General features: G+C 34.5%; 1 protein-coding gene across 4 annotated transcripts in view; it reads right to left on the reverse strand.

The window, feature by feature from the left end:
• Nucleotides 1–20055, reverse strand: part of LOC150110248 (uncharacterized) — a 416889-nt gene that overhangs the window by 156939 nt on the left and 239895 nt on the right. For all 4 annotated transcript variants that reach the window (XM_090398551.1, XM_090398541.1, XM_090398530.1 and 1 more), the window contains exons 3-4: nt 18388–18624; nt 11354–11538 (exon numbers count right to left, since the gene is read on the reverse strand). In XM_090398551.1, the coding sequence (XP_090254677.1) occupies nt 11354–11538; nt 18388–18624 (422 nt within the window). The remainder of the gene's footprint in view (nt 1–11353; nt 11539–18387; nt 18625–20055) is intronic.

Genomic DNA, 20055 nt, shown 5'->3' on the forward strand with positions numbered 1-20055 from the left:
CCTGTACTACATCATCTGTCATTAGCCAAGTTTCATCAATGGCCATAACTTTTGGTGAAGCTGCACTAACCAATGCCAAAAACTCCTTCCGATTGTTCCTGTAACAAGCACAAGGCACTCAACTAAATCATTGGAAACAATTCAAATGCAACTGAAACAAAAGTAATGTTCAAACATGGCATCTTCTATGTGCCAGATAACTATAAAGTTAATCTGGAGAAGTCCAACTACCTATTCTCAGAATGACTGTCTCCCAAATCTTAGGCAAATTAATGCAACCATATCAGTTGGTTGAGGCTAGAAGAGTATAACTGATGCTGATTCCAAAAATAGTCCCTCAGACCTATAGTAACTTCTATGTAATAACAATATCTTCTTCCTTGAGCTTTTTCTTGGTTTTATTCGTTGACCACATATTTGTAAATGATATGCACAAATATCTGGTCAACGAATAAAACCAAGAAAAAGCTCATGTTTTAATGTTTAAGTGACCAAATACAAAACAAAAAAAAAAAAAAAAAAAAAAATCATCTTCCATTTAATCATATGTGAAGGAGTATCCAGAGCATAGTCTGCCAGTCCTGATTGCCATAACAATGATCACAGATATAATTTGTGTGTTATTTGAGTTGGATGTATATTCCAATCAGTCATGCGGCAGAAGGGACATTGTATGCTGCAGGATGTGTAAGAGGATGAAGATGATGATTGGGAAAGAGAGGCTGAAGGAATGGGTTGAACATGGCTTGAAGATCATATTTGCAAAGAACTTCTGCTATCTTTTGATGTACCTGTAATGTATGGGATGAGAATAATTTTGGTGCAATTTTTGTCATTGCTACTTTTATAAGTCACATACTTTGATTTTATTATTATTAACATCTGACCTCCACAGAGTCAGAGACTCAACATGGGAGGTGCACATTATCACACACAAAACTCATCCAACTGCCTTAAACTTATTCAATATGTCTATATTCACAACACATTCAGGCAATGCATTCCACCAACCATGTAAAGATCCTGCTGCTCACACTCTCCTACTACAGCTTCCAGGGATGGCCTATTGTTCTATCCTCTTCCCTCTCCCATTCTATGAAAAACCTCTTCCGTGTCAATCTGATAACAATCCCTGACTAACTTAGATGTCCCAATCATACCCCCCCATCCTATTCATGAGGCGTTGCAATTTACATTCTCTCAATCTGTCCTCATACTCCACATTCCAAAGACCACTGACCACCTTTGTGAATCTTCACTGAACCCCATCTAACATATCATCATTACTATGAGGCCTGACCAAGACCTTATACAATGGAATCATAACCTCTTTATTTCTGCACGTCAAAGTCCTCCACCTAATCTTTAAAGGTTCCTATGGCATAACCATAAACAACAAATTACACGATAATGGCAGTAATTAGCTTTAATAAAATGAAAGTACAGATATTTCGTACTGAAAATAACAGTACATCATCAGTGCATAGAAACAAGCAAATCCAAGAAGCGGGAATACAAGATACATAGAACAATCATTTTACCAATTAAAAACCATTGCCATGTGCTAGAAATTAATATATTAATAAATAATATTAAAACTATTTCTGATGTTTACACAGAATGAGAATCTCCCAAACTTTTTTTTTGGGGGGGGGGGGGGGGAGAAAGAGGAAAATCATTCCATATAAAGACAATTTATATTCATTCATATTTGGGGTGTTCATATTTAAATATGAATACCTTTCAAAGAAGGTTATGAAGCTCTTTTACATCGGGCCAAACCTGAATCAGAATGATTGTCTCTCTCCCCCCCCCCCAAAAAAAAGCCTGGAAGATTCTCATTCTGTGTAAATATCAAAAATAGTTTAATATTATATATTAATTTCTAGCATGTCTTAACTGTTTTTAATTGGTAAACCGATTGTTGCATGTACCATGTATTTCTGCTTCTTGTATTTACTTGTTTCTATGCACTGATGATGATATACTGTTATTTTCAGTATGAAATATCTCTACTTTCATTTCATTAAAATTAATTGCTGTAATTATCATGTAATTTGTTGTTTAAGGTCCTCCACATTATTGCCATTATCCAATGTGACAACTTCACAACCTGTGCAATGTGGCCCCTGAATTTCTGGTCCTTGTCTACCACCACTCCCAGATCTCTCATCTCCTCTACCTCCTTTAATTTGGTAAGCAATGATGAGATACAAAGTGTATACTTTGTATCCCATCATTGCTTACCAAATTTCAAAACCTTACACCTTGCAACATTGAACTGACAGTTTTACTTACCTGCATATTCATGCAATCTATTCAAGTCCTCGTGTAAGGCTACAACATCTGCTTGACTCTGAATTCCAGTTAAACCCATCCCAATACCATTAATATACAAATTGAACAATAATGGTCCCAAAAACTGACCCCTGTGGCACACCACTAGTGACCTTCCACTTTTGAGATACTGCACCCCCATATACAAATTTCTGATACCTATCTGACAGTCACCGATACAACTCAGAAGTCTGCTGTTATCCAATCCCACTCATTTCAATTTGCTTAACAGCTTGTTGCGTGGCAGTATACCAAAATATTTTTCAAAATCTAAGTATATCATCACTGTATGTGCATCACCCTTGTCCAAGACATTTATCACCCTGTTATATACATAAGTTAGTAAAACACGATCTCCCTTTAACAAACCCATGTTGCCAACCACAGAGAATACTGCTGTTACCAACCTATTTCTGTATCCTAGTTCTCACTCACCAATCTCTCTAGCACCTTCACCACAACTCCAGATATACAGATTAGGCTGTAATTTGTAGCCACAGCCTTATCACCACCTTTATGTAGTGGAATAATTTTACCTTCTTTACGCTCTCTTGGAACCTGTGAAGTTGTAAGACTCTTATTAAACAGACATGTCAATTTGCTGAAACATTTCCTTAGGATACATAGTAATAGGGTATCAAATCCAATCACCTTATTGACATCGAGTTAATTTATTTCTTCATATACGTTCTGCTCACTCACAATTAGGCCATACTCTCCGATGTCCTCTACACCTGAATAAATTGATCACTGAGTATCTCAACAATGTCTTTTGCAACAGTTACCAATTCTACAATCTTCATCCATTAACATCATCTGACCATAATCATTCATCCTTTCACTCGCCACATATCTAAAAAACTGTAAGGTTTTTCTTTACCTGATTTGCTAATTTCTACTCATAATGCACTTTTGATGTCCCTACTAATTGAATTACTCTACTTGTTCTTTATACTCTTCATGTAACTGATTATTATCATTATTCAATCTGTACTGCCTCCAAAGTGCCTTCTTCTTCTTTCAGATTTCATGCTTAATTCCCTCATTCATCCATTTTACACCTACCTTATTCAGCCTTTTGGCCTTCGGAATACATTCACATATTGCTGTTACATATTTCTTTCTCAGTTCCCAAGCAACATTTATTTCTTTACTGATCAACTCCTCATTTCATGCTATAGTTCCAAGCTGTCTCCTAAGCATGTCATAATCACCAGCCTTGTACATCCACATATATCCTTTCCTCACAGAAGTTTGCATATGGCTATCCACAACCCAGGTGATCACTTCATGATCACTCTCACCAACTGGAGGAAAGTGCAAAATCCCACTCACAACTATATGATGAACTAATCAGATCCAAAACTCTCAATCCTTGTGTGCCCTCCTTTACATGCTACCTGAGATAGTTGTCTCTGGAGAACTCAAGAAATTAATTTTCCTTATTCCTAAATGCTACATCTTCATTCCAATCTATACAACCCATAATAATCACCCTTCCTTTGTTCACTAACCCAAGTTGTTTATACATTTCTTCATCACTCTCCTCCAAATTCCCTGACTTATAGCAACATCAAACGAAACATCTCTTCCTGTCAACCTCTACCTCACACCACACTGCCTAATAACTATTGCCACTATTTTCCGTTCATGTGTACCCTATGTAGACATAATTCCCCTACCATCATCATCAGCAGCTATCCCCCCCCCCCCCACCCTCCATTCTTGTCTTTTCTATCCTTGTGAAAAACACTGCAGTCTTTCATTTCTATTCCCGATAGGATATCATCTTCATTCAATCATGTTTCACTTATTCCAATGATTTTGGGGCAAATAAACTCAATAATTGAAATCATTTTGTCCTTCATTTTATTTATGAAAGAAAATTAAAAATCCTATAATACGACATTTTGAATATATTAGCAGGTTTCAAAGGTAGATTTTGCATGCAACTTCATGATTTCAACTTTTTTTTCCTCCTCAGTGATTTCTAAATTGGGGATGGGAAAGATTAAAGTATTTACATGGTTTTTCTTGTGACTTAAGGACCTTTCTTTCTGAGTATAAAGAAAGAAGATATAGGATGTGAAATTATCAAAATTCTTGGAATAAATAATTTTCTGTATCATTATTTTGAAATAGGCTATTACGCTATTGCACTGTATTTACTGCTACAATGAAATTTCAACTTTATTTTGCTTGTGTTTATAACAATATAGTAGTGTATTTGGGGGGGGGGGGGGGTGTTAGGAGGTCATATTCATTTCAGTCTTCTGCAAGACTAGACAAAGAAAAAACAAATTTTAACTCAGTGAGTGCATGAAAATGAATCTTCCTATATTTTACAAGAAAAGAACTAGCTAGCTGAATCATGAATAATGTAACCATACATTATTAGTTTGATATACATGCTTCTCCTATACTATAAATTAAAGATGCCAAGAAATTATATTTTTGGTTGAATCCTTTCTCCAAGTGAAATTTACATTACTTGCACATGAAGTAATTTCATGACTTGGCAACTTGTATATAGAGCTAATGACTTCACATCACTTCCCTTAGTATCCCATAATGAAAAGCACATATCCTTATGGACACGTAAGGATACGTGCTTTGTGAACCTGATCTGGGTAGTGAACCTTCCCATAATGCTATGCATTATGGGAAGGTTCAGTTTCAAGCTTCATTGAATTGAAAAGATAAAGGGGCTCATCACAGGCCTATAGTAGTTAGCAATAGGGGTGCAAGAGAGCCTGATAGTATTAGAAGAAAGAAAAGACAGATAGATAGTATGAGAAATGGAGAAAGGCCTCAGCTCTTTTATATCATCATATAGCAAAAGGCTATCAGTTTTCCTTTATCAACAATCTCATATAGATAACCAACCAAAAGATCATTGAAACTAAAGCACAAAGATGATTGATATTCAGGTGGCTAGCCTTATCTGAGTTAATTGCCTTGAGTTGGCTTCTCTGCCTAGAATTGCTCTCCAGTCATCCCTGCAATTGACCATAAGACCACATCAAATTAAGAGGATAGAACCATTTAAAAAACCTCTCATAGCAAAAATAGAATTTTATCTCTTCCTAGTGAATATTGCACAATGTGGGTGGTCTACACCAACAAGCCAAAAATTTGATATCTCCTAAAATGCTTCTTTATAAATACAAATATAGTCTGATTGAACAAAAAAATTGCCACAATACAATATTATAAAGCATTTGGATGCCATATTGCTGGTTTTTAAATCCATGTTTCTTTATAACCTTCCATGAATGGTATTTTAAATTCATTGATTATAAAAATCAGAATTCTCTTCCCATTGCAGACAGATGGTAGGTACTGCAAAAAAAAAAAACCTGTTCTGTTGTAAGTAATGGAATGCCCAACACATTACATAATCTGTTCCAAATACGCAGAGCAAGAGGACAGCTGCAGAATTCATGTTCTGCTGTTTCCAATTGGTAACAGATGTCACAAATTGGATCTCCAATGTTAAAGTAGCTCCATTTGATGGTATTGACTGGAAGGCAACCATATGCAATTCTCCAAGCAAGATCCTTTCTGTTAGGGTATCCGTGGAACTTCAATAACTTATGAAACAGAGCGTTGTTGTTGTCAGTATCCAACTGTGGAAGTTTGCAGCGAAAGAGGTTAAATTTATTTTAAATTTTACTTTTTTAAATGGAAAGAATCAATGCCAGTGTTGTAGCAATCTTAGAATTAAGCACAGAATGTTGAGTATTCAGGAATAATCTCAGCTTTTGGACCTTTATAATCATTTACTTGCAGTATTTTATGGATTTTTGAAGCTGTATTGCATAAATGGCAGAATTTTAAGACTGGAAGCCCAAGTTCTCCATGCTTCTTTAATAGTTGAAGAAATTCCTTTTTAACTTCTTGGTATCAGCTAGACAGTTTACTAGATAATTGTTTTTCTTCAGCTTCTGTGATGTCTGTAATATTTATTATGTACAAGTGAGCAGGGAAGATTATGGTTTTGAGTACTATGACTTGAGAAGAAAATGGAAGTGGCCCTATTTTTCCAGTCTTCTAAGGTTTTAATGTTCTTGAACTGGTAATACTTGGTAAGCGGGAAAGGGAATTCCAAGTATAATGAGGGGTTCTCTCTCTTAGGGATTAGTCCAAAAGGAATGCCTCCAAGATCCCGCTTTCCAAAAACTTTTTATTTTGTCTCATCTGCATTAGTAGTTAATCCACTGATCTTTCTGAATTTTTCTAAATTACCAAAAAAAGATGTACATGGAATCATTATCCCTTCAAAAGTATCCACTACACCATCGGCATATGCTAATACCTTATTTTCCTTCATAGTTGAAGGAACTATTATTCCTCACACAGCAAGTGTATTGTTGACTTCCTGTAAGAAAGGTTCACTAACCTTTCAACCTTTATTGAGGACTATCAGTGGGAGCTAGACCCAGAAGTGATACCAAGGTTGAAGTAATGCAGTAGTCATATTTCCATATACATGTAGTCAAAAGATGTCACGTCACACCTTATTACTAAAATACTCTGGATTAGAGATAGATGTTGAAAATTTTTCCATTTGGTTATACTATAAATTAAAGATGCTAATAAATTATATTCTTAGTTTAATCCTTTATCCAAGCATAAGCAAAACAAAGTTTGCATGTGAAGTAACTTTTTACTTCATAACAAGTAACCCTAATAAATGAATAAGTAATTAATTCATAATAAGTAACCTTATTACTTCTATATAACTCGTATATAGACTCAAGTTACCCAGTCATGAAGTTATTTCACACACAGACTTTGTTTGCTTACACTTGGATAAAGAATTAAACCAAGAATATAATTTCGTGGCATCTTTAATTTATAGTATAACTAAGTGGAAAAAACTTTCAACCCTTCCTATACTCTAGTCATTTACTAAGCTATCAATATATATAGCTGCTGTTTATTATTGGTCACTTATCTATATATTTCATAACAAACCTCCCCTCCCCAGAAAAATTAAGCATATCATAAATAATGTTAATATGCATGTTCAGGGATTATATTATGGTAACTCATTCTGCCCTACAGCAACTTTTTTAGGCAACCATATTATCATAACTGTAAATTACTGGTAAATTATTTGTCTCTATTAACTGCATTTCTGTTTACAGGTATTCTTTCCTTTATTAAATGTGCCACTATTTGAATATGGTTCATGTCACATTAATGTAAGTTCTCAGATAATTCTTTATGCTTTTTAGTTATTTTAAGCATGCCAACTAAATACACTTTTCCATAATCATTAGTTTCTAATATATCTTGCAACAGGCTCTTCTCTCCCTCCCCCCTCTCTACACAGTCTGAAATTGATTTTTGGTTTTGGATTGAATATGCAAACAGAAAGCACAAAACAAAAGCATGTGTCCAACTTGTGAACAAGTACAACATGAGACAATATGTCATTACCTGTTGCAAATATGCTAAACTGGATTAGCAGATAAATCCATGCCAATCTTTCTACTATTGAGGAGATTACTCAATACAAACAACTACTGAGGAATAATATGTAAGATACTAATACTTGAATACACATGTATACAAATAATGTTCCTGATGGATACTTTCTTTTATTACTGGAGTTCACATGATATCCAGAAGCACATTTTTCAATTCATATTATGAAGTAATCCCAGACTACAAGGCCAGGTTGCCAACATGTCATTAAGTGATCAGTTAGCACTTGAATGACAGGTTTGTATAAATTTGTACTACAGTTTGTAAGACAAACTGAAAAATGATTACTGAACATCACAAAAGTTAATCAGTCGGGTAAAACATTTTCAAATATAGGGACTAGATTTCAAGTGAAAAACAATGAGGGCAGATTTCTGGATGTATAGTGTGTGTGTGTGTGTGTGTGTGTGTGTTAGATCTAACATGAAATTTTTACTTTGGGATTTGTTCAATTTCATATGAAACTGAACTATGCTCATGAATGTAGAATGATAGCAATTCTAAAGAAATTAAAACTAAAATAGAAGTAACAAAAAATTCAGCATGTGGCTATGTGTGTAAGTATTAAACAATTAAATACAATTCATGGCTGTTGTTGTTGTCTAAATGCCTTTGATAGTATGACTAATAGATTGTTTTAAACCTATTTCCTGATATATTTTAGCATACAGACATGATAGATGAGAGACTTACAAATGTTGCATTAGACAAGGCCTTATGACCTTGTCTAATGCAACACTATGACCCTAATTTAGACTGCCATGTGAGCATGCAGCCTCATTATGCTCATTGAAAATCTGGGATAAGAGTTATCACCATTATGGTTCTGTGAGGACAATGGGAGATAAGGCCTGATTATCCTTGCATTAGTGGATGACATCACTGAGATGTTCACACTCCCAGATTTCAAAAGTTCTTCCAATTTGACCTATGTAAAAGGAAGAGATGATCTTGTAGACCTCAAGTGGGTGGAGTCACTTAATGGTGACTCCACCCACAAAAGGTTGTAAACCTAGAATACATTACCTACATTTTTTTTTTTTTTATTTAATATAGAAGCTATACATCTGGAGATACCACCAATGTATGGAAGAGAGAAGGATATAACAATTTTAGCTACTAAACAACTGTAGTGGTGCATACAGTTTTTTGGTAGATAATGATTTATGAAGAGTTTTTTTTAAGTAGTTGTTTTGAAGGAAATGGTTGAAGAGAATATTCTTTCTTTCTTTTTATTATTGCCATCTTTTAGGTTATGTATAGCCTATTTTTCAGTGCTATCATGATTCCAAACTTTCTGCTATAGAAGATAGAGTGAGCTATCATGAAGGTATCTACCAGATGGATTGACTTCCTGCAGACATCCAATGATATGATACAGTATATTTCTTTGCTCATTAAAACATCTGGGAAAGAGGAGGTGGATGATGGCTGTCTCTATTTTGATGAAGAACTTTATTTCTGGATGGAGACTATTTAAAAAACACACAAAATTGTTCAGGTCATCAAGGCCGTATTTCCAACAAGGTGTTCACATTTCTAAGTGCTAGCTGTGTTTTTCTGCTTAGGGTAGGTCTGAAGTGGCTTGATAAAATTCCATGTTTGGTCTCAAGCAGGGTTTCCAGACTAAGCAAAAATAAATAAATAAAATTAATAAAAAAATAGAAAAAAAATCCTTAACCTGCTCACACTGTAAATGTACTAGGCTTACAACTTTTCATGAGTGAGAATTACATAAAAATGAGAATAGATGGTGCATTCCTTACAAAAAGCAATTCAACTAATTTAGAATAAAAGGTCATAGGAAGATAGTAATGATGTAACTTTTTCATGTATTACTATAATGATATTCTGTACACTCCTGAGGGTATACATTCAGGAATTTGATGATGATGAGGTGCTTAGGATACTAATGTAATAACAATATAATTATCCTAAAGGCAGAGAAACAGAATGAATGCATCAGTTGTTGCAAATACCATGGACTATAGTGCCAAAATATTTACTCTTATGAGATTTTTCAACATGCTCAAAAACAGATCATCATCTTACAAGGTCATCTCTTAAACAAGAAAAATTATCTTATAACCCACATGCTTAGTTTATTTGAAGATTTAAAGAAACGTCTCAGCACACAATTACTTCTAGATTATATGATTTACCAAAAATTCAGAGTTGGCATATCTTTTCTTGTAACAGAGGATGGCTAAGCTCTTCCACTTGCCTCTTTCAAAATGTTTTGCTAAAATTTTTAAAAAGATATGGTTGCCAGTCTAAAATTCCTCCAATTTTGTTGAAAAAACAAACTAAAATTCAGATAAACATTTTAGTTTAGTTAATGTGGATGCACTACTATCATCACTTACAAAAATATCATTGAAGAGGCCATGTATTAATTATAAGAGCCATTTCCATCGAATAACAGATTTCTTTGAAATCTCTCTCTCTCTCTCCAACTATTTTGTATCCACTTTCTTCCAATAAAAAGAGAAGATCACTATCCAAAAATACAACCTGGCTATGGTCTCTCTGTTATCACCGCTGTCACAAATGTATGGAGAAGTTTGAAAAAAAAAACTTTATCACAAACCAATTTGAAACCACCTAAGATTAGCACTGTATAGATATATTCATTTTCTGGGAATGCAGCCTAGATAAACTGTTTTCTAAAATAGCCTCCATCCAAAAAATGAAGTTCTCCATCAAAACAGAGAGAGATAATAAAATCCTCTTTCTGAATGTTTTAATCGGTAATGAAGTACATGACATATCACTGAATGTCTTACAGGAAACAGCAGATATCATGCAAGCTTACTTCTATCATCCACAGCAAAGTTTTGAAATCATCACAACATTTAAAAAATATGACTATATGCATTTTAAAAGATAATGCTAATTAAAATAAGAAAGAATTTAATTTTCTCTTCAGCCTTCAAAACAGCTACTCAAAAAGAGCTCTTAAAAAATTGCTATCTACCAAAAAAATTTGCATGCAACATCACCACTATCATTACCACATATCAGATACAAATGCTCCATCTCTCTTATATACATAACTCCAGATGTATACTCTAGATTGAAAAATGTAGATTTTGCCTTCATCAAAATCAGTGCAGATACTTTGAAGCCTTTTATGAGCTCTGAAAGACAGTGCTCCTTCCAAGTCCATCATCCTCTTTCTGTAGCAAGGCTTAGAATGGAAATAGTTTTGAAGAGTGAACATCTCAGTAATGTTATCCATAAATGCAAGACTACTCAAAATTATTCTCACAGAACCCATGATATGAAATGGACATCAGCTTCACCTTACCATGATGATGATTACTCTCTCCAATTTCAGTAATTTCACATTACTGAAGTTATATACTCACATGGGTTAGTTATATGCTCCAGTATCTGACAAAAAAAGAAAGTTTACTTTTTTATCATATACTGGACAGCAAAACATGCAGAAGTAACTTCTTTTAGCTTCCTGAAGCAATCTTATTCATTTAACATGATTAATACATAATATTCTTACTTTCCTGTTGTCCAATCCATGGTTATTATGAGCTTGTGTTGATGTAATCGTAATAACTGGTGAAGATGCCACTGAAACAACTGGCTGATGATTTCCTAGATACAATGTAGGAACTGATCTCTTTGGCGTAGTAGACTGATTCAGAGCAGGAGAAGTAACCGGAGTAATTGGTGATAAGTCTTTTTCTAAAAAAAAAATTACATAAATATTTTATTTTTCATGAAAAGGATGTAATTATTAATTTTTATACTTAAAGAAAAAATGTGCTCAAACAGTTGCTAAGAGGAGAGAATCACTAATTGGATGATATAGCATATGATTTCCTATTTTTTTCTGGAAGATGTCAATATGATTTTAATGTTGTATGAATCTGTAAACCTCAAGCACAACACATATTAGCATTATAAAACAATAGGTCAAAAACCGATTTTCTGAAAGGTGGAGAGATGATGCTTAATACAGAAATACAGTTTCACAGCATGAATGTGTTAATTTGATTCATACTGTAAAACTATATTTCTGTATTTGTTAATGCAGACTAATTTAATCAATTTATTGTTGCTTTGGGGACAACTAATTTCACTACTTTGAAGAAAGAGCTTTAGAAGTCTCTTACTTTGAATCTGCTTATCAACTGAAAACAGAATGAGTAAAATATCCATCTTTATCAGCCCAAACAACAACTGACATTTGTACTAAGAAACAAAAACATTATTATATAACTGTATTTGGATTATCATCAGTTGTACTATGATCTAAGGGTGAATTAGGGCAATATTTCCCAAATTTTTTGCTAAAATGGAGAGCCCTAAAGCAGGCAGGAATACATTGTGCATGATGCACAACAGTATTCCTGCAAAGTTTTGCAGCATTTGGATCACTGGGTGGCACTCCACAAGGCTTAAAATAGGGGTACTTTAATTTTGATCACCCTCTTTTAGTAGAGCGATGAAGCCCCTATTTTCCTCGTCATTAGAAATATCTCTAATCTAGTGTTGGTTAAGTAATCTAGAGATAATGTGGTCATTATAGCCATTTTGAAGAAATACGTGTGTTTTTTAAATATTGGAGTTATTTAGCTAGTTCATCCTTGCCAGTAATGAGCTGGTGGGCTTTTCTTCCTAGTGTAGAAATAATACCCAATTTTTGAGGTCTATAACGATGAGAAGAGGCTTGTAGATATCTGTCAGTGTGTGTGTGTGTGTGTGTGTGTGTGTGTGTGTGTGTGTGTGTGTGTGTGTGTGTGTGTGGAGGCTTTTGAAATACAGAGACTTCTAATTTACCAGATTCCTTAGTTAGTCGAAGATCCAGAAATGGGAGTGAACCATTAGATTTTAACTCATAGATGTATTTTATATTAGGATGTTGACAAATTATGAAAATGTAGAAGTAAAGATAGTCCAATGTTCCAGACTAAGAATATCACCAGTATATATTTCCCATAATTTTGGTTTATGATAGTATTCTTTTAGGGCATTATTTTTATTAAAAAAAATTTTTTTTTTATGCTTCCATAAAAAGAATTGCTAAAACAGGTGAAATAGGATTGCCTATGGCTAGACCAGAGTTCTGTCTGTGTATTGTGTTATTGCACTTGAAATATCAAGATAAAATGCCATGTTTAAGGGGTGTCATAACCTTCTTTGGGAATTTATCTTGTAGCAAGACAAGGAGATCCTCAGATGGTATGTTAGTAAATAAATTTACTATATCAAAGCTTGCTGAAATGTTATGTTCATCAAGGACAATGTTGTTGGTGATTATCCTGTCAGGCTCTTAAATGGTGTAGATAGATGTCTGGCAAGAAGGTATGTCAGAGAATCTATCTCTTCTATTATTGGATATAGAGATATGCCTTCTTCATAAATTTTGGTAGTCCCATATAAGTAATGGAGAAAGAGGATGAAGAGATCAGAGAGCTAATCTGGTATCTCTATTAAACTTATAGGTTGTTTTAAAAAGGTTACTGGTGTAATTTTGAAGCTCTCTAGGAGAGTCATGATCCATAATAAAGTAAGTGTCAGTATTAAGAAGCTGTCTAATTTTGTAGTCATATTCATCTGAGTCAAAAATAACTTTGGCATTTTCTTTATCTGCTGGCAGGATCACTATACAGGTCATCTTACTATGGACAAAGAGAAAAATGTTTGTCCATAGTAAGATGGACAAACAGCTTTGTCATTGTCTATAGTAGTCCATTCAGCAGACCGACAAGAGGCTTTGGCAATGAGACATCAAGTGTTATGGGATAAATCTGAACTATTATACTGTTGCTATGACATAACCAAGAGAAGAATTTGGGAATCCTTAGAAATAGTGCTTGATCCAAAACATCTAAATATAAACCCAAGTATTAACGTGTCGGAACACATCCTAGTGAGCATTAGCCAAATGCATGTAAACATGCGTTTGGCTATAATGTGGACTATAATGCTACCAATACACAGTCCTTTCTTATTTGCATAATATCTTCAATATATATATATATATATATATATATATATATATATATATATATTAAGGATACCAAGTGATTTTATAAACTTGGTTTTTTTTACTCCTTCTCCCAAGTAAGCAAAACAGTTAAGTTTGCGCCTGAAAGTAGTTCAAGTCTAAAGGTAGTGCAACACCAGGACTCATTGTAAAGGTGGAAAGCTCTGATCACTATTCTAAGTATTTTCCATAATGTAAAACACATCTCACTAAGAGATGTATAGTGTTATACATTATGGGTGTGGGGGTCACTACCCAGACCGGTTTCAACCTTTTTTGAGGTGTCCTCAATAGTGATCAGAGATTCACCTTACAACGAGTTGCCCTGGTGTTGCACTACCTTTAGACTTGAACTATGATCAGGTGCAAACTTAACTGTTTTGCTTACTTGGGAGAAGGAGTAAAAAAACAAAGTTTATAAAATTACTTGGTATCCTTAATATATATTATCCCCAAGGCAAAAACCTTTTCATACATACATATATATATATATATACATACATATATATATATATATATATATATATAAGATGTCCTCTTTTATTCATGACACTACTTCCCATATATATATATATATATATATATATATATATATATAGTATATATATATATATATATATATGTATGTATGTATGTATGTATGTATGTATGTATGTATGTATGTATGTATGTATGTATGTATGTATGTATGTATGTATGGAGATTCATTGACTCGGTTGAAATAAATATTGTAAAAATTGAGTTGAAGGACTTAAACCAAGAGTTAAGTAAAAAAAGTTTAATAGTAAAACACGACTAGTTTCGGCTTATAACAGCCTTCATCAGGTGACATTATAAAAGAAAAGAAAAAACACTAAACACTGAAGTTTAAAGAAACTATGAACAACATAGAGAGTCTCTATACATAATTAGAATGAAAACATTGTAGTTGTATTCAAAGCTGTTCTTTCGTTTGTTGCATTGTTGGGAGAGTGCGTGCTTGCAGCATCACGTAAACGCCAGTACCTGATTACTGCTGAATGGCTATCTGGGAGGTTGTAGCTCAAGTTATTATTTAGATGTTCAGGGTTGAGGATGATTTCCCTAGATTCTACGGTTTTTCTCTCCATTTCATCATGGCAACGAAAATTGTGGGTAGATCTGTCCCAGCAGACTGTATGACTTAGGTTATCATCATTAGGATCAGCAGAGAAAAGGATATGGCTTGATAAGGCACTGACTCGCTGTCTCTTGTAAGCAATGTCATGAATAAAAGAGGACATCTTTATATATATATATATATATATATATATATATATATATATATATATATATATACATACAGGGTGTTCGGGATAAATTTGACAGTTTCGTAAGGAAAAAGAAAATCTTCTTTGTATCTATTAAATTTAATGAATTGACAAAAAAACATTACAGGCAGAGTTAATTACAATACTATCAACAAGATTTACTCAAAATAACCACCATTAGCATCGATCACAGCTTCAATTCTGCTTCGGAACCTCGAACAAGCTGATGCTACAGTCTCCCTGGGAAGGGCCGCAAAAACTGTTTTAATTTTATCCATTAACTGGGCTTTTGTATTACTGGAAGTGCGATTGGTGTCTTTTTCAACTGCGCCCCATACAAAATAATCCATGGGGTTAAGGTCTGGGGAGTTTGGAGGCCAAACATTTGGACTGGTGAAGTCATAGAAATTTTCAGACAACCATTTTTGACTTTTCCCAGAGGTGTGGCAAGGGGCCGAATCCTGCTGCCATACATACGGCCCACCATTGGCTACCCTTGTTATCCAGGGCTTGACTACAGTTAGCAACTCCACGAACAAAGCCCGAATTCCAATGCCAGGGTTCTTCAACACCTGTTCCTGCAGATTTGCGAGGAATTCTGCTGTACGAACGCAATCAGATCGTCTGCTAGGGATCTTTCTTCTTGCTACATCCTCGTAGTCACCATTGCAAGTCTCTAGTTCATGCCTGATTGTTTTTACTGTATTCAGGGAGCATTGGGCAGCAGTCATAATATCCTTATTTTGATGGCGGGCACGAATCATCATGATACAAGTTATTCTCTTCCATGATTCAGGTGGGTTCCAGCTATCCATCCTTTCTGACATCTTGTATATGAATGAAGAAGGGTCCAAACTTTTAAATGAAGAGAAGTGTGTGTTAATACATGTAACTTACGGAAAAATATAATTAATTATAAATATGTCAAATTTATCCCGAACACCCTGTATATATATATATATATATATATATATATATATAAAGATGTCCTCTTTTATTCATGACACTACTTCCCATTTGTCCAATTTTTAACACTACAAAAATCCTGAATTAGCTCAACCTTAGAATACTGTTTGTAATGAAACCTCCCTAAAAATGCTTGATGCTATCTAGAGGAGGATAGTCTGTTTAATATTCGATCCTCTGTCTCTCTCTCTCTCTCGAAGCCAGTCACTTTCTCATAGATGTTTCATTTCTGCCTTAAGCCTTCTCTACAAGTATTTTCATAAACACAGTATCACTAAACAAGTCATTATCATTCATCTAAGCATGTAAAATTACAAGTAGCTACTAGTCAATAATAAATTTAGTTTAATCTTTTATCCAAGTGTAAGCAAACAAATTTTGCAGTTGAAGTATCTTCAGGACTGAGGCAATTCATGGTAAAGGTGGTCCAAGCTCTCATCACGCCTTGTCTTAGTATCTCCCATAATGCAAAGCACATCTCCTTGTGGACATATATAATGCTATGCATTAAGGGAAGGGCCACTACCCAGACCGGTTTCGACCTTTATTGATGTCTCTTCAGTGGGAGCCAGACCCAGAGGTGGTGATACAAACAGAAGCAATGGAGAAGTCATCTTTACCTATACGAGTTGCCAAAAGGTGTCTCACCTTATTATTAAATTATTCTGGATTTAGAGAAAGATGTTGGAAGTTTTTTTTCCACTTCGTTACACTATAATAAATTTAGTTTAATCCTTTATCCACGTGTAAGCAAACAAAGTTTGCGTAGACTTGGATAAAGGATTAAACTAAATTTGACAATTCCACCTTTTGACAATTCGTATAGGTAAAGATGACTTCTCCTTCCTTCTTGGTATCACCACCTCTGGGTCTGGATCTCACTGACAAGACCTCAATAAAGGTCGAAACCAGTCTGGGTAGTGGCCCTTCCCTTAATGCATAGCATTACACATGTCTGCAAGGAGATGTGCTTTGCATTATGGGAGATATTGAGACAAGGAGTGATGAGAGCTTGGTCCACCTTTACCACAAGTTGCATCAGTCCTGAAGATACTTCATGTGCAAACTTTGTTTGCTTACACTTGAATAAACAATTAAACTAAATTTATTATGGTCTAACCAAGTGAAAAAAACTTCCAACATCTTTCTCTAAATCCAGAGTAATTTAATAATAAGGTGAGACACCTTTTGGCAACTCATATAGGTAAAGATGACTTCTCTATTGCTTCCCCCTTGGTATCACCACCTCTGGGTCTGGCTCCCACGGACGAGACTTCAATAAAGGCCGAAACTGGTCTGGGTAGTGACCCTTCCTTTAATGCATAGCATTATACATGTCTGCAAGGAAATGTGCTTTGCATTATGGGAGATACTAAGACATGTGATGAGCACTTAGTCCACCTTTACCATGAGTTGCCTCAGTCCTGAAGATACTTCAGGCATAAACTTTGTTTGCTTACACTTGGATCAAGGATTAAACTAAATTTATTATAGTCTAACCAAGTGGGAAAAAACTTCCAATAGCTACTAGTCGACATCCATAATGCATCTTCATACTACACAAACTTCTCATTTTCTTTGTTCATTCAATTTGCCCTGTCTTTGGAACAGCATTCTCACATTGTGTATGCCAATAACTATGACAGCCAGCTGTTCAAGAAATATATAACACATTGGCTCCTTTCCTTCTTAACCACTTGTCTGCAAGACTGGTGTGTGGAGGTTGGGGGGGGGGGGGAATAACTGGCACAATTTATTGGACTATGTTGTACATGCAGGTCCACTCCTGAAGTGTTGGAGGGAGGAGATCTCAAAACACGTCACTGCAGCCCAAAGCAGACCTGCCTACATGTGTCACTGGTTTTACAAATTTCTCATGCAACAACTGATATACAGAAGAAATAAAAACAGTGCTGGATTTCAATATATTTTTACACAATAAATGAATTTACTGCATGTCTGAATATATATGTACATTATTCTTATTATTTCTTTTAATGAAGGACATTCAGATAATTAGTTAATAATAAAGAACATTCTACTGAATATTGATTTCATATACCTCTATGAAAAAATTTATTAGAATTTATACAATGCCTAACAAATTAACCCTGATAAATGTCTAAGCGATACTGGTATTAAAGAATCCTATATTTTAGTAAAACTAAAATATATGAGTTGTCCATTTCTCATTTGAATAATCTTTTAGTATAAGAAAGAGGATAACATTTCACTTTTTTTTTAAACTTTGAAAAAAAAAAAGTATTAAGATTTAATTTAAATTACCTATAATAGGATCAACAGCCTGTTTGGCAAGTTTACGAAGTGCTGCAGCAAAGCTTGATGTTCTTGTTGCATTCAATGCAGGATTACTGCTGGCTCCAAATGATGAAAATACATTATTTGCATGTGGTGCTACCTGATGAAGTGGGGAGACTGCAGCCATATTTCTGCCAACGGGTTTTGTATGACCATAAGGTGGTTGCATTGTTAAAGGAGGTGGTTTTGTGCCATGAGGTAGCCCTGAAAGTAAAAATATATATAGTTTTAACAGCTAATTTTTATTATAATAGCTTAAAATCTGTGTTTATACTAATTCAATAACAAAAAAAACAAATTTTTTATTTTATACAACTGGAAATGATCTATATTTAGCCAGCTAATAAATTTAGTTTAATCCTTTATCCAAGTGTGAGCAAACAAAGTTTGTGCCTGAAAGTATCTTCAAGACTGGGGTAAGGTGGTACAACACCAGGACACTCCTTGCAAAGGTGGAGCAAGCTACCAACACTCCTATCTCAGTATCTCCCATAATGCAAAACATATCTCCTTGCGGATATGTCTAATGTTATGCATTACGGGAAGGGCCACAACCCAGACTAATTTCGGCCTTTATTGAAGTCTCTTCAGTGGGAGCCAGGCCCAAGTGGAGATACCAGGCAAAAGCATTAGCAGGTCATCTCTACCCATAGGAGTTGCCAAATGGTGTGCCATCCTTTTTTAATAAATTACTCTGGATTTAGAGAAAGATGTTGAAAGTTTATTTTTCACTTGGTTAGAGTATAATAAATTTAGTTTAATCCTTTATCCAAGTGTGAGCAAACAAAGTTTGTGCCTGAAAGTATCTTCAGGACTGGGGTAAGGTGGTACAACACCAGGGCACTCTTTGCAAAGGTGGAGCAAGCTACCAACATTCCTATCTCAGTATCTCCCATAATGCCTCCCATAATCTCCCTGGTGTTGAACCACCTTACCCCAGTCCTGAAGATATTTTCAGGTGCAAACTTTGTTTGCTCACACTTGGATAAAGGATTAAACTAAATTTATTATACTCTAATCAAGTGAAATATAAACTTTCAACATTTAGCCAGCTAATGTCAAAAAACGACATAATGCATATATCTCAGTTTCATAATAAAGTTTATAGCCAAAACACTGTTTTGTCCAAAAGTTTACACCATTGAATGTACCTAATTTTTCTCCTTTGGGCTACTATTTTTTCTGCATATTAGGCACTGCTAATTTATATTAACTGCTAATCTAAGGAAGAAACTTATATTTCCTTTCATACCTTGCTAATAACTCTAACAATTTCTGTAAGAGCTAAGATTCCGGATTTCATTAAAAGCTTGATCCACACTGTTTGTTTGTCCATTAACAGCAAACACTACTAATGAGATATTAATGGCATTGCTTTAATTTGAATCGCTTCAACATTCATAAAGTGGCGATCTCAGAACATTCCTAATTCACATGTAGATTAATACTAAACAATGATTTCCATGCAGATTACATCTATTACTAGTCTATTTCGGCAAGTTAAAATGCTTTATCAGGGATGCCACATATGAATGCTAAAAAAAAGTGAAGGTTTGACTTTATTGATTAACATAAATAAAGAATTAAACTAGTTATACTAGTAGGCAAAAACATAACATGTATATGCTTATAAAT

This window comes from Typopeltis vanoorti, chromosome 1 (assembly GCF_054136105.1).
Source record: "Typopeltis vanoorti isolate ZY-2024b chromosome 1, IOZ_Tvanoo_1.0, whole genome shotgun sequence".
Lineage (NCBI taxonomy): Eukaryota > Metazoa > Arthropoda > Arachnida > Uropygi > Thelyphonidae > Typopeltis > Typopeltis vanoorti.